Source organism: Microtus oregoni, unplaced genomic scaffold (assembly GCF_018167655.1).
Source record: "Microtus oregoni isolate MIOR12 unplaced genomic scaffold, Mior012 000002F_ref0000024, whole genome shotgun sequence".
NCBI lineage: Eukaryota > Metazoa > Chordata > Mammalia > Rodentia > Cricetidae > Microtus > Microtus oregoni.
In genome coordinates this window covers 18,069,858-18,085,859 of record NW_024543061.1, presented here as the reverse complement: position 1 = coordinate 18,085,859, position 16,002 = coordinate 18,069,858, and the positions used below count along the sequence as shown (strand labels likewise).

The following is a 16,002-nucleotide window of genomic DNA, read 5'->3' as shown; positions in this document are numbered from 1 at the left end:
CAATATTCTCTCCAATATTTCTAATGGTCCCTAAAATAACAGTCGGATAAGACAGGGGAATTAAACTGAGCTATGTAACAAACTTAAAATTGTATGTTCTCAGTCTTGCCTAGGCACATCAAATATAAAGCCAGAGGCAATAGGAATTTTTGACTTGTTTTCCATCAAACTTTTGGAATTGTGACCACCATGAAACCCATTTTCCTGCCTTATCCATTCCTACATGACTCCAAGAAAATTCTCTATTTCTGTGGTTCCTTGAGCTCTTGACACTCTACTAAGGCCCTCTTCATAGAAAGTTAAGCTTTTAAGTCTGTCTCTCATCTTTTCTGGATCTTTTGGAACATCTGACAATCTGTATCTGAGTTGTTCATGTTTACATACTCATCACTTAAGAAAAGTGGTTGATAAAATATAGAATAAATAACTGTGTGGCAAATTACCTGGGTGGAAAATGGAGAAAGAATATAGGAAAAGAAGAGAAAAGATTTTAGCATTGCTTTCAAGAGTGTGACTGAGTTATGCACTGATGTTCAGTTTTATTGAAACGGTGCAATGTTCAGTGGAAGCCCAGCTTTAATGAAATAGTCCAACAGTAGTGACTTGAGGTTTTAGGAGATTCCTAAGAACTCATTTCAAGTACATACCATGATAATTTTCAGCTCTAAAGTTATAAAGAATTAGACAGTAGCAGAAATTACCAAAGATGGGAAGAATTATTTTCAGCAAAGTCTTCCCTCCATTCAAGACTCAAATGAGGACAGTGAACAGCAAGACTATCCCTATGTGACTTTGTGATGGAAGTTTTGTGTGGTTAAGAATGGGAAAAGTGGCAGGGAAGGGGGAAACAGGCCAAAAAAAAAAAAAAAAAAAACGCCTCAGAAACAGCTTAACTCACCCTTATTTGCTTTCATGGACTGTAATAGAACAAGATGTGAGGAAACATCTGTTGCCTTCTTTAAAATAGTACTTTGATATTTTGAAAGATTAGTGACATAATTAGGAGCATTTTGATTTCTATGCCCAGGGACAAGTGTGGAAGAACATGAGTCCAGCACAGCTCAACAGAATCGTAGAGGGAGTGAGGATGGTCTATTGTGAGCAATGGCCACAGCACTGCTCCTCAAATCAGGCTTCCTGAGTTTTACCCCTGATTATGGGATTAGAGTGGGCCATCTATTACTAATAGACCTCACACATGGTGAGATACATGAGCACTCTCAGGACTGATTGTCCATCTAAATGAGAGAAAGTCGTCGTGTGATCTGATTTGTTAAACGTGAGCTCATATTTTTAAAATTAGCTTACAAATGAACAGTTGCTCTTAGACTGGTTGCGAAGACCACCAAGGGGAACAGAAGTGCCTTTAATGAACACATGGCTTTACACTAAACAGAGATGCACATATTGAAGGTTTCAGGAGTGGTGATGATCTTACATTTTGAATTCCTTTTAAGGAGATCAGGATCAAGGCTTAGAGCTTTAGTTAAAATGGCTCAGACCCACTTAAAAGTCTAAACCAATAGTTAAAACTGTCTAGTAGATACACATAGGTTGCCTGGCAGGCTCTGTTGCCGTGAGTGTGACTCTAAGACAGAAAGACAGATGTAGGTCAAAAGTTGCTAGGGACAGTTAAACACTGGACAGGAACATTACAAGGTAAAACTGTCTACACAGAGTGGATTCAAACTCCTAAGATAAAAATCTAGAGGACATTTGAGATGGACACAGTCATAACATGTGATGATGATAATACCAGGATGTTTCAGAGTTGAGATACCAGGCTTCCAGGTCCAGGAAAGCAAGTAGAAGCAGAGGCTTTTTGATCCATATCTAGTAACTTATTAATAAGACCCCAGAGTTTATATAGTGATTTCAAGGAATGATGCTGTTCACAGGCTTTCAAATCTTGTCAAAAGATGGAATTGGTTTTGGTTCCTAAACAGCAGTTTCCTTGCCCATGAAATGAGTGCAACAATCATTGCTACTTGAGAAGTTTTTAAAATTGAATCACATAATTTAATTAACATAACTAAGGCAATGCCAGGCACCTCCTCATAAGTGCTCAATTAATGTCAGTTATTATTATTAGAACTTCACTTACATATGTTAATTTACTCATCTTATTTAAAATGCCACTGTTAGAGTAAAACATCAGAAAATAGAAAGTAATTATGCTAAATAGGTGTCCTTAAACCCTGCTAAAAGAAATCATGTCACATGTCTTTACTCTTTCTAATATCTTTTGGGGATTAAAATTTCACTTATAACTTTTCAGTTAGAAGTCACTTTGGACAAGAATAAACAAATTCCATTCATTTAAATTAAAAGAAAAAATAAGCCACATTGAAAAATAGCTAAGCTATTAAAGTAGATCTAGGGAAGTGGACAAAATATATGCTTTTGGAATTCAACTTTATTTTAAAGTCACATTTTGTATTACATTTTTGATTCAGCTTATTGTCTATGTGCAGTTTGTTCAAGGTTCGTTGTCTAGGTCTCTCCCCCAGTATCTGCCTTAGCAGGTGGTTTGAGCAAAACCACTGGACTTGTATCTCAGAGCCATCTCACTCTCAAAAATATATGAAATTTATTCACAGGACTCCTGCATCAGGCTGGGAGAACAAATGGGTTCTGAAGAAGAGACAGGTTCCCCTAGCTTTGCTGAAGAATCAGATACCATCTATCTAAGAATGGAATCTGTAATAAAAAAAAAATCTCCAAATTACCTGTATCTTTTTATTCAGATTCATTCCATTCTTTTCCCCAAGTCTCACTCTTCAAGAGCCATTTAATACTATAATAGACATATCTTGTTTTATTCTAATAATTCTTCATAACCCTCAAAAGAAATATTATCCCTGGTATATAACTTGACTCTCTATTTTACCAATGGCGTGGAATAAAATTAACTAGCTTTATGAATAAATATTAGTCATTTTTGAAACCTGAAAGACTGATGTGGAATAATCATAGTTAAGGATGAGGGTCATGGGGGAATGTTATTTCTAACTCATTAAAAATCATGATGGATGTGTTCTAATTGACCCAACACATTGTCTTATCTTGATCCATAAATTATCCCTCTACTTGGCATGAAACTGGGAAAAAAACTGAACATGTGAAATTTCGTCAGATATTGTGAAGGACTGGAGGCAACTGATAAAATATGCTGATTGGTTCCACTAGTTCAGCTGTCGCCAAACTTTGGTATATCTATCAGAATCGCCTAGGTCTCTTGTTAAAAATGGAAGATTTTTAATTTGTAATTTGTTTCACAAATCTTTGGGCTGAGCCTCTGAAAGGATTTTTTTCTGGGTGATGCTGACATGACAATCCAAAGACTATAGAATGGGAAGCACTAAAGTAATCTATGCGTGGCTTCTTTCTCATATTAATATTGAATAATATAGAAATTTGTCATTAATGTTAGCTTTAGCCTCATAGTAGGTATAAACTAAACAATACAGATTGGGCAATTGTTTGTATATATGCACCTTGTATAATCATAAAAGATGACAAAGTGAAATGCGAAATGGGTTGATCTACTTGATTAAGTTAAATTGCATAGCAATTCATTATATTCTAGTGATTCATGGCTTAGTAGCACAAACTGCTGTTCTTCTACAGTATTAGTCTTACTGATATTTTTCATGGCAAAGCATCAATTAATTAGTATTACTAGAGACTCAAATACAAAGAATGTTATATTTTCACAGTGATCAGAATCCAAGCTTTTAGTTGATGGAATAATTGCTCATTAGATTGTAAACATTTTTAACCTAGTGTAAAACCTCTTTTTAGTTTTTATGAAGAATAGGGGGCAAGAATCTGTCAAAGTAATGGCATCAGAGAGGCATTGATCCAACTTTCAATGACCCCAGTTACTACATGTGGACATTTTGATCACAAGAGATGACAGGAAGCTATGTGAATATCAGTCACATGGAATGGCAGAGCGACGGGGTTTTTAGTCTCTTTTTTAAAGCTATTTCTATTCACTAAACCTTTCATGTCTCTGTGTTTCATTTGTATCCCTACAAGTGGCCATAGTCTAGATACCCATGTTATATAAGCAGTACTTTACAAAGGAATACAGAGGAAGGTCTTTAGTTCAGTCCTTTAAACTGTGAGCTACTTTCTCTATTTCTCACTGCAAAGCAATTGATGAATGGTCTACCATGCTCAAACACACCTAGAGCTGGAGTAAAACTTCCAGTCTAGCTAGTTATTTGTTTCTCTCATTAGATTACATGAAGACTCTTTGTTGAAAGAGAGTCTGGGAACTGTAGTTTTTCTAGCATTGATGGTTCAGTGCTTGATCCTAGTAGAGTTGAAACGTATTTTATGTAACAAATGCTTCAACAAATTGCAGAAATTAGGTAAATTTAAAAGTGCTGGTCAAGTGATGGAGTTTATTATTTTATTATTTATTATTGTTTCTTATGACATAGGTCTCTCTATGTAACCCAGGATGTCCCCGTTTTTCTCTTTTTAGAGTTGTTCTCACTAGCCTAGAACTAGCTATGTTAAATGCAGCAGAATCCGTCTATTATGCTCTGACTGGCCTCAACTCTTGGTCCTCCATTAGCTGCCTCAATGACTAGCTTGTTATGGCATTTTTTAAAAATTACCCATCCAATATGTGTCAGTATGAATCAGTCTGTAAGAATGCCTTAATTTAAAACTACATAAGTTCCTGAACCACATCTCTCATCATAAAGTGACATTAGTGAAAACACCTAGATGGAGTGCTTTAAAGAATTAAGTGGGAACGAAATGCTTTAGAAATTCATTTTTTTTTAAAAAAAAAAAGCTTGGTACATAGTATATAGGAAATAGTTGATGAATACATGAGCAGGTGGCCCTTTCTGAACACCATCTGACCCAGGAAATCATACCACAATAACTGATATTTTCATAGGATATATAACCATGATCTAGAAATATTGAAGTGCATACTCCAACATCAATAAGTAAAAATCTTATCTTGTCTGGTGTCTTCATTTCTGGAGTTTGGGAAGTAGAAATAATGTATAAAGATACCTCCATAGGTAGGGACATGAAACTGAAGTATAACCCTTTGTGGCTTCTTAAAAAAGTGTCCAGTGACTGCCGAATATGTTTCAAACATTTGAGTAACTGCTACCATTGTGAATGAGTCTAACAATATATGTTCCCCACGGGGGAACATACATGTTAAGAATAGTGCCTGGTCTTCAGTTGTATTGGGATTTTAGAGAACTGTGTACTGTAGAGCAACATAATTTTGCTTATTTTGGAATCGAGAGTAGGAGAAGCCAGGCGGCTGATTTCTAATGTGCTAACTTTATCTTGTGATAATTTGCTTGTGTGGAAACACTAGCAGAAGCAAAACACTACTTGATGTGTGAAACTGTACCTGTGTCTTGTGACTTTGAGGCCTTGACTGACCTGATGCATCTTGTTTTTCTCCTCTTCCAGCTGGACAGTGCTACCTCACTCATCCAGGCAGCCAAAAACCTGATGAATGCTGTTGTCCTCACGGTGAAAGCATCTTATGTAGCCTCAACCAAATACCAGAAGGTCTATGGGACGGCAGCTGTCAACTCTCCCGTTGTGTCTTGGAAGATGAAGGCTCCTGAAAAGAAGCCCCTTGTGAAGAGAGAAAAGCCTGAAGAATTCCAGACACGAGTTCGACGGGGGTCTCAAAAGAAACACATTTCGCCTGTGCAGGCTTTAAGTGAATTCAAAGCGATGGATTCCTTCTAGGACAGTAGGCTTCAAACAAGAAAGCGTTTTCTTTCTGTTGTCCTGCCTTTTCTTTCTTTTTCATTTTGATTCCATTTCTGTAAGCATACCTGCCGACTTGTGTGCCTCTGGCATGGGGAATTTAAGAGAACAGTATCTGTTTGCATGTAAGATGAGATGAGATCAACACTACTGCCATCGGTAGCCTGCAGAGGGGACAGGTCATTTCTGTCCCAAGGTGGCACGGAGCTGTCCTTAGCAACATTCTCTTAAAGTTGGGCAAAGAGTTCACACTGCAATGTTCATGGGTGTGGGGGGGAATGGGGAAATAAACTTAACTCTACAAAAGCAAACTCTAATGCATGCAAGAATCATTAGGTTGGCAGGTATATTCATAAGTGAAAAACCTGGAAGTGTAACGGTAGAACATAAAACCTGTACTGCTTCTGTTTCGGTGCAAAAATGTATTAGCCAATACGCTGAAGTGTGTGGCCCACAAATTGAACAATTTAACCTCGATGTCCTGTATCCATGCTATCATGTGGATTCTTACCTGAGGAGAAACTAACTTGTCCCTTCTCCAAGGCTTCTTTAATCTGCATTCTGTTCTTCCTTCCTGGTAGTGCCATTACTAGTGCTCCTCTCATCATTTCTCCCCTCTGCTGAAGACAATAAACATTCATTCGAGACACCTGGATATGTCTGCGGACACTGACAACCCAAAGTGGAGCTCGACTGTCCTTCCTTCTGCTCCTTTCTTTCCTTTTAAACTTGAACTCTGACTTTGCTAGACATAGAAGGCTCAATGGTGGAACGTTAGCGCAATGGCGATTGACAGTGTGTGAAGGTTTAGAGGCAAATGCATAGGTGTGTAGCTTGGAGTGCCGGTATCTAATATACCATTGTATTCACTGACACAAAATAAACACATTTAATCTTGACACCTGGATAGTGTTTCATTTCTCTACACGTGTGGGTAATATAAGGCCATAGAATATCCTTAAACATTGATTTAAAAAGGCTTCTTGTTTGAGTTTCACAAATCAGCACTTAAATATATGGAATCTCACAGTCATTTTTCTTCTAGAAATGTGTTTGGTGGTTTGTTTTGCCATTTGTCTTGCTTCATTTTCAAACTGAATCTGAAATGAGAATGCTTGTATTTCACTTTTCTGGTCCACAATTGGCCCTAGGCTAAACTCCTAACACTTGAGATGTAAGATTTAAAGTTAAGCTATACTTAATTTCAAAAATATTTTATTTACTTCCTTTCTTTTCCTCTTTAAATCATAAAAACAAGGCCTCCATCAGATCACCAAAGATGTGTTGGGTGTTGTTTTTCAGTTATGAACTGAGTAGAGGGGAATGACAAGGAATTATTCAAATGAATAATCAGAACTTCCTCCATTAGAATGATTTCTGCAAGATGCACAACACTATGTACTGCCAGCAGATGCTAGGTAAAGTGTGTTCCTCAATAACATAATAATGTCATGGTGTCATGTGCATATAAACTGTGCTAGCTTATGTGCTTGATCCCAGAGTGAAGGGCTAGGAAAGTACTGGAAGGAAAGAAAGCAAAGTCCAAAATCTTATTTGGAAATGGTTCTGCTAAAAGCACTGCTGACTGGCACTTAACGCAACACTCAGACCATGATGGAGGAATGACTATAAAAGCTGTTGAATGATTTGCAACACTAATCATTAAATATGATAAGCTTCCCACCTTAATTGGCATTAGCATTCAGAGATGTATCAGGGACTTAACCAAAATTGGAGCCAGGATTTAGACTGATCTATGGGCTCAGCAAATGTGCTGGATAGCTTCCCTTTTTGCTCATCTGGCATAGTAGGCACCGGCTTACCACTTGTCTAATGACCAGAATACTGATGGCGCACATTCTTAGCACCATTGACTCGATTCTGAGAACCTGACCTTCTCAGAAACAACAGCTAAAGCCCTCTTTTGAGGAACATTTCCCTAAAAATATCACCAATTCCATTTTTCTTGCCCCTGAAGGTTTTAAAGATGAGTGACACCTCTTCACATCCCTTTTCACTAGGATGGAAGGAAGGTTAAATAGTAAGAGGTTAAAAGAGGAGATAAAAGTGTCAGCCTGGCATTAATGATTAGGTACAGAATCAACAAAAATGTTATTCCTAAGTCCTTAAGTGGAACATAACTAGTAAAATTAACTTTCCAAGTTTATATTCTATTCTAGTTTTTAAACCACTAAAGAATGTACTCCAGAACAGCCAAGAAACATAAAGCATTCAAAAGCTTACTGGACATTCCTGAATATAACCAATAGATATCTGAAGAGCACATTAAGAATGCTGTGAATTTGACCTATACAGTGCTACCTGAATACTTTAATATTTACAAACCATGTGTATATATGCTTTCTGGAAATCAGTCGCCACTGTTGCTCATTTCTGGAAGTGTAGCACGCATCTGCATTGTCCTTGCTTTTGGTTCTTATTCAGCCAACTTTATCCCTGTTCCTACCATGGTTGTTCTTGAGATCAAGAACAGTGACTGAATCCTGAAGGCACTTTGCTGAGAGTTCCACAGCAATGGAACAGCTGCTGCTTTCCTATCCCTAAGACATATGCTCTAGAAGGTAATGGAAAGAAGTACACAGCTTGAAGTATCATACCCAAATTATAAAATGAATACAGTAGCAAAACAGACAAATAAAAAAAACCCTACTGGTTAGAACTACAACCTCAATATCTACTGAGGTATTAGTATTTTGGGGATTTATGAAAGATGTAGAGACAACTAAATCGTAAATAATTTTATTAGATTAGCTCTCTTCTGAAGATGTCTTTTAAATTATGTGCTTCTCTATAGGTATGTGCACTTGAGTGCAGGTGCCTGTGAAGGCCAAAAAGGAGCATCAGATCTCCTGGAGGTAGAATTAACAGTTTATTGTGAGCTGGTTGACATAGGAGCTGGGAACCAAATTCTGGTCCTCTACAAGAACAGGTCATGCTCTTACCCTTTGATCCAACACATCTCCTAAAATTTATTTTTGATACCTGAAAGACACACTTCAATTGCACAAGAGGCATGAGTAGAGTGAGAGCCCAAGGTAATTATAAGCTCTTCCTAGAGCAGAAGATGTTAGTCATAGCAAGCAAGGGGTTCTGCAGCATAAATGTGATGAGACAGGATGAGTCTAGGCTGTGTTGGCAATGAAAGAGAATGAAATTTTGAAATTGGATGATTACATTAAAAAAATAGTAATAAAGACCCTTTTATTATAGGATGAAACAAACTGTGTAGATAATGAGGACTGAAAGAAATATCAATCAGAAGATATTTCTATGGAATGTGAGACCTTCCAGTAATTTTTAGAATAACTAGCTTTGGAGTAATAATAATGAAATTATCAAACTTATTCCTGGAGAATATGAAGAGCTAGAATGTTGAATATCTGGAAAAAACTCATTAAGACAAACAACAATGGCATGTTCAAACTGCAGTAGTATGTTTGAGGATACACCAGAAGGAAAGAGGCAGAAAAAACTAAATTGTAAATGTCTGCCCCTAGACACACACACACACACACACACACACACACACACACACACACATACACAGAGACTTTCCTAAAAATAACTTTCAAGTATAGGAGGATAGGCATTTCTGGTTTCATCAAAAGGATGTACGAACAAGAAAAACACATTGTGTAGGGAAGTTTGGAACATTTTGTTGGCTACTCCACCCAGTCCTTTGTTAACCATGTGGTCCAAAGGAATGTCACTCAAGTCTGTTTCTCAACAAGGCAAAGAAAAGAGGGAAACTTCTGTGTCTTGTTCTACCTTACCTAGTGTCTGAAAGGAGTAATGGTTTGTGCCTTACATAACCCGGAGAGTTGACTGGTATTGAATTAGGGTTTGAGTATCAGATTCAAGGTCAAACAAAAACCACACACTCTGAGAAACTCAAGACCTACATGCTTCTGGAGTAAGAGATTATGAGAATATCATAAACACTTAAGGCATGGGGAAGCAGTGGTGAGATTTCCACAGAATATAGAAGAATTAAGAGCAATTGTATAAACAAGATACTTGAAAGAAACAAATATGGAGGCTTAGAAACATATATGCTTAGGAATGAAATGGCCTGGTTATTGTATCCTTGTGCAATAAATACAATCTGCAAAGGTCAAAGTAGCTACTTATTCAAATGTCCAAATATGTACTATAGTCTACTAGAAATTCTTCAGACTAAAATGAAAACTGTAGAAATATATGCAACAAAAAGAATGAGCAAAGAGAACAGGAAAAGATATCATAGTCACACAACAAAATTCATTGCAAGAGAAAAAAATACTTTGTAATAACCAAGGATCAATTCTTCATAAAGCTACAATAATGAGTATATGTGTCTAGATATTAATGTCTCTAAGAGAACATGACAATAATAGGAGACTTCAGGGCTACACATTTAACAGCGAGACCAAAAGTTAGTAAGAGGTTTTGAACAACACTGTACATCATTTCAACCTGATAGATACATGCAAAATCCATAGCCTTCTGAAATATACTGGGAATATTATCCAGATTAAACAATATGTTAAGACACAAAGTCAAATGTTAAAGTGTTAAAACTGAAAACATGTCTTTTGGAGAATTTCTGTGAAAGAAAACTAGAAATCAGCAGAAAAACACTGGAAAATATGCACAAATATGGAAGCCAACCTAATCTTAATCAATGGAATAAAATCACAAGGCATATTAGAAAATATCTTGACAAATTAAAGCAAAACCACAAAATGCTGATATCTTGTATAAAAACTGTTAAGAAGAAATATGTAATTATAAATACTTAGTAAAAGACATAAATCAAAAACTTCAGGATATTATTATAAAACAGGAGCAAATCTAGGGAAAACAAAGTATGATGGCAAATTTTTGTCAATTTGAGTGCATTAAGTGATGCCCATATAGTTTATTAAACACCATTTTTTACTTTGACTGTGAGTATTATCAGAGATCTCGTTTCCCTACATTAAGTTGTGAAGGTTGTTGCCCTCCCTGATGTCAGTGAAATGCCAAGAAATGTCAAGTAGTACAAAACTGTAGAGGAAGACCAAATGCACTCTCTTCCTGAGATAGGACATTCATTTACTCCTGAGGTTGTGTAGCAGTGCTCCTGCACAAATGCTTGTTGTTTTTAAGCTAAGGCTCATACTGCTGTCTTTCTTAGTCTCAGGTCTTTAAAACTGAACTCGAATAAATCACTCACTGTCTTGCCATATAGCATACAAATGGTAGAACATGAATTTGCTTCTATAATGACAGGAATGGTTACTTATAATAAATCAATATCTTCTCTCTCCTTTCTCCCCTCTCTGTGTCCTTATTTAGTCTACAAAATAGAGAAAAAAGAGTAAAAGAAATCCCACAGCATTGATAGTTTATTCTTTTTCTCAGTTGGGAAAAAGATAATACAAGAACAAAATATAAATAAAAGCATGTTTCTCTATATTGTGCACAGAATACAAAACATTATTCAGGTGTTATAAGAAACCATGTGACAACAAACAATAACCAGGATGAAGTAAATAAATTCTAGATCCCTGCATCACTTAATCATGAAAACATGTATACATATCTGTCTAGAACTAGAATTAGTATTCAAAACTTTCCCAACAGAGAAAAAGGACAAGAAGACTTTGCAGGTCAGTTCTATAGATTCTACCACGAAAAATTAACATCACTTCTCAAGATTCCTCTTCAAAACAAAAAATTCTAACTCAGTCCATGATGCTATCATTATCTTAATGTGAAAACTATACAAACATTAAGAAAACTACAAACCAGCATCTTTGATTACTTTGATCTTAAAATATGAGGAAGAAAAATTCAACATGTTTAAAGGATATTATGTTTCAAATATAGTGTATCATCTATAAAACTAATGTTAAAATGCAATTCCTTTCATGATATGTAAAGACGCTCAACCAGGTTTAAGACATGATTAGCAAAATTATTTTTAATGAATATGTTCATTCATGAGACTAAATGATGAGCTGATCAATCTGCTAACTGATTATGTTGGAAGTAGGTCTATTGGAAAACTATTTTTCTATACACAGCTTTAGGATTTTAGCAGTAGAAAGACTTTGCCAGATGAGATCCTTTAACTGTGAGTCAAAATCATGTATTCAGTGAATCATTTTTATAGCATAACTTGCCTATGGTATTGTATTCACAGCAACAGAAAATATATTAGAGGCAAATGCTTATATATCATTTTTACAATACAAGGATGGTCTGATACACAAAAATCATTAAGTGTAAATACTTCCTTATCAAAAGTAATCCTTCTTTGATTACAAATAGTCATCAAACTAGGAATAAAGGAAGATATTCAGAATGTGAAGTGCTAAATGTAACAAACTTCAATAGCACATATCTTATTTAATAGCTAGAGCAATTTCTCCAAGATAAGAAACATGGCAAAGTTATTCTCTGTCCCTGTTTCTTGTTTAAGTGGTACTATTAGTCCTGGAAAAAGCAATCAGTAAATATAATAAGGGAAGAAATTATAATAGCTGTTTGTAGAAGATAATCTAATCTTTAGAAAACTATCCCTCTGTGAAAAAATCATTAGAACTAATAAAAATGTTTTGAAGTAGGAGTAAAAAATTAGGTATGTAGGCATTAAAATGAAAGATATAAAGACATAAAGATAATTAATTGTAATTCCACTTACAATAAGAAGGAAATTAATAAATACTTTAGAGTTAACTAGATCAATGAAACAAAACACATGTATGCTGAAAACAAGAAAAATTACTGAAATAAAAAAAATACAAAAGATTATACAAAGGTATAATCCTTATACTTGTACAAGGATTAGAAAAATAAATATATTTGAGATGTCAATACTACTGAATGATTCATAGAACTGGAAAACAACAATAATAACTACAACAATTAAAAAAACAAAAACAACAAAACCAAGAAAACAAAGAAATCCAATTACTGGCAGACAAAAACTGGAAAACATTTTCTATGCTTTTAAAGGACTTTACTTTTATTTGTTTATTATTTATTTAGCACACACATGCAAGGACATGTGAGTAAGTGTGTGTGTGTGCACGCACATGCATGCACATGCATGTATATGTGGATTCCAGAGGTCAATTTGCAGAGATTGTTTCTTTCCTGTCACCAGGTGCAACCCAGAGATTGAACTAAGATTTTGCACTTGGTACAAAGGGCTTTTATTTAATACACCATATTTTCAGCCCCCTAAACTTCATATGAACCCTAAACACACCACCAGCTAATTTAATATTGATATAGGTGGCATCAAGAACACCAAACAAAATCAGACTTAAAGACACCTAAGGAAATGTTCAACATCTTTAGTCATCAGAGAAATGCAAATCGAAACAACTTTGAGATTCCATCTTACACCTGTAAGATTAGCCAAGATCAAAAACACTGATGACAACTTATGCTGGAGAGGATGTGTGGCAAAGGAAACATTCCTGCATTGCTGGTGGGACTGTAAAATGGTACAGCCCCTTTGGATAGCAGTATGGTGATTTCTCAGAAAATTAAAAAAAACAGACTCTCCCTAGACCCAGCAATACCACTTTTGGGTATATACCCAAAGGATTCTCAATTGTACCCCAAGGACATGTGCTCAACTATGTTTATAGCAGAATTGTTTGTCATAGCCAGAACCACAAATAACCTAAATACCTATCAACTGAAGACTTGATAAGTAAAATGTGGTACATTTACACAATGGAGTGCTATACAGCAGGAAAAAATAATGATATTTTAAAATTTGCAGGCAAATGGATGGATGTAGAAAACATCATAATGAGTGAGGTAACTTAGACCAAGAAAGACAAATATTATATGTACTCATAAGTGGCTTTTAGTCATAAAGCAAAGAAAACCTGCAGGAAAAAATAATGACATCTTAAAATTTGCAGGCAAATGGATGGATGTAGAAAACATCATAATGAGTGAGGTAACTTAGACCCAGAAAGACAAATATATGTACTCATAAGTGGCTTTTAGTCATAAAGCAAAGAAAACCAGCCTAAAATACACAATTCCAGAGAATACAGACAACAATTAAGACCCTAAAATAGACACACATGGATCTTCTCTACATGGAAAGTAGAAAAAGACAAAATCTCCTGAGTAAATTGGTAGCATGGGGACCATGGTAGAGAGTTGAAGGGAAGGGGAGAAGAAGGGAGAGAAGGAGAGATAAATATACAGTTCAATAAAATCAATAAAAAGAGTTGTATCATTATTAGTCATACATTAAGTACACAGAGCAAATACTGTACATGGAAAGCTGTCAGAGATATACATTATAGCACACATAAATACCACAAATACAGAACACCAACTCATTTCTCAAAAAAAACTTTTGCAGGTCAGGGGCTTGGCATGTTATACATTAAGCTCTGAAAGACAGCTACCAACCCAGACTACTACACACAACAAAACTGTCAATTATAATTCAAGAGAAAAAAATTTCCATGAGAAAAATAAACTAAAAAAATTAATGACCATTAAGCCATATTTACAGGAGATACTTGGAAAAAATTCCCAATGAAAAGTAATATAAGTCACTAATGAGGTTACAGGAAGGGATGGACCACATTAGAAAAGTCCTTACACAAATTAGGAAAATGAGAAAGCTTCCAGCACTACATCATCAACAAAATGTAAAGAATTAATAAAGACTTGAATTAATAAACACAGGGATATTGATAATATCAATCCTGAGTTAAAAAGCACAGATTAGAATATTAGATAAATAAACAGGATTTAACTCTCGTTGCCCTCACTCACATACACACATACCATTAATTAGCAGGACTGATGATAAGGGGAGGTCAGCTCCCTCATCCCCTATAGCTGCTAGGGGTTAGGGAAGGAGAGCATATTTTCCTTGCTTTCACCACCACATGGCAGAAGAAAGGGGTATACCCAGCAATCACACACTCACATGCTCAGGGCCAGGGTACTGGACCTCAAACAACAGATTTAACTCCACTGTGTTGTTTAGACAAGGCACAGGGCTCATGTTCCTGTGTGCTGCAGCTGGTAAAGGGAAGCCCAGCTCCCTCATCTTTCACAGTCCTTAAGGGATGAGGGATAATAGAAGGCTATCTATTCTGTATGTAAATTTTGTATCCTGCCCTTTCACTTGTAAATTTTTTCTGGTAGATTACTTTGTATCTGTTGTATATAGAAGTATATAAGTCATAAAGAAGGATACATTTATTTCTCTCTTATTATTAATTATGAACTTAATATTTATAAGAAATAAAATGGGTAATCATGTGAAGAGACAGGCTACAATATTCAATAAAATCCTGGTAAGCTGTACATTTGACAAAGGACTAATATTGAGAATATACAAAGTACTCAAAAAATTAAGAAAAACAAGAGAAATCCCATCGATTAAGTAGATAAGATGGTGAAATGCAAAGCCAATTCTCAAAAAAATACAAGTGCCAATCAACATATATAAAATCAAAATCGCTAAGAATAAATTGAAACTATATTGATTTTCCATCTTACCCAGTCAGAATGGCAGCCATTTAGAAACATCAGCAAACAAAATGATGAGAAAAAGATATCCCTTATGCTTTGTTCTTGTAAAGTAGGCCACAATAGAAATCAGTATGGACTCACCCATAAGTGGTTCTTTAACATAAAGCAAAGAAAACCAGTCCACAAATCACAATCCCAGAGAATTTAGACAACAATGAAGACCCTAAGAGAGACATACATAGCTCTAATAAAAAGATAAGCTCTCTTGAGTAAATTGGGAGCATGGGGACCTTGGGAGGGAGGGAGAGACAGGGAGGGGAGCAAAGAAAAATGTAGAGCTCAATAAAAGTCAATAAAAAAGAAACCAGTATGAGCTGTCCTCGCAAATTAAAAATAGACTTATGATATGGCCAATAAATACTCGTTGGTATTTACTCAAAGAACTCAGGGTCAACACATCATATAGATATTTGCACATCAGTGTGCACTGACAATCACAACAGCTATATTATGGAACAGCCCAGGTTTCCAACCATAAAGAAATGGGATAGATATATCCATACATAAAAAGAAAATGGTTGCCTTGTTTTCAGGAAAATAAACACAGCTGGAAATAATTGATAATTGTATTAAGCAGTTTAAGCTAGTATCTGATACTCAAATATAATGACCTCTCTAAAATCACATGCACACACAAACACACACCACACACAC

At 35.6% G+C, this 16,002-nt stretch overlaps 1 protein-coding gene across 2 annotated transcripts in view; it reads left to right on the top strand.

Annotated features, from left to right (window-relative positions):
• Positions 1-6,671, top strand: part of Ctnna2 (catenin alpha 2) — a 1,108,102-nt gene extending 1,101,431 nt beyond the window's left edge. For both annotated transcript variants that reach the window (XM_041679862.1, XM_041679872.1), the window contains one exon: positions 5,464-6,671. In XM_041679862.1, the coding sequence (XP_041535796.1) occupies positions 5,464-5,751 (288 nt within the window). In that variant the 3' untranslated portion in view covers positions 5,752-6,671. The remainder of the gene's footprint in view (positions 1-5,463) is intronic.
• The last annotated feature ends 9,331 nt before the right edge of the window (positions 6,672-16,002 follow it).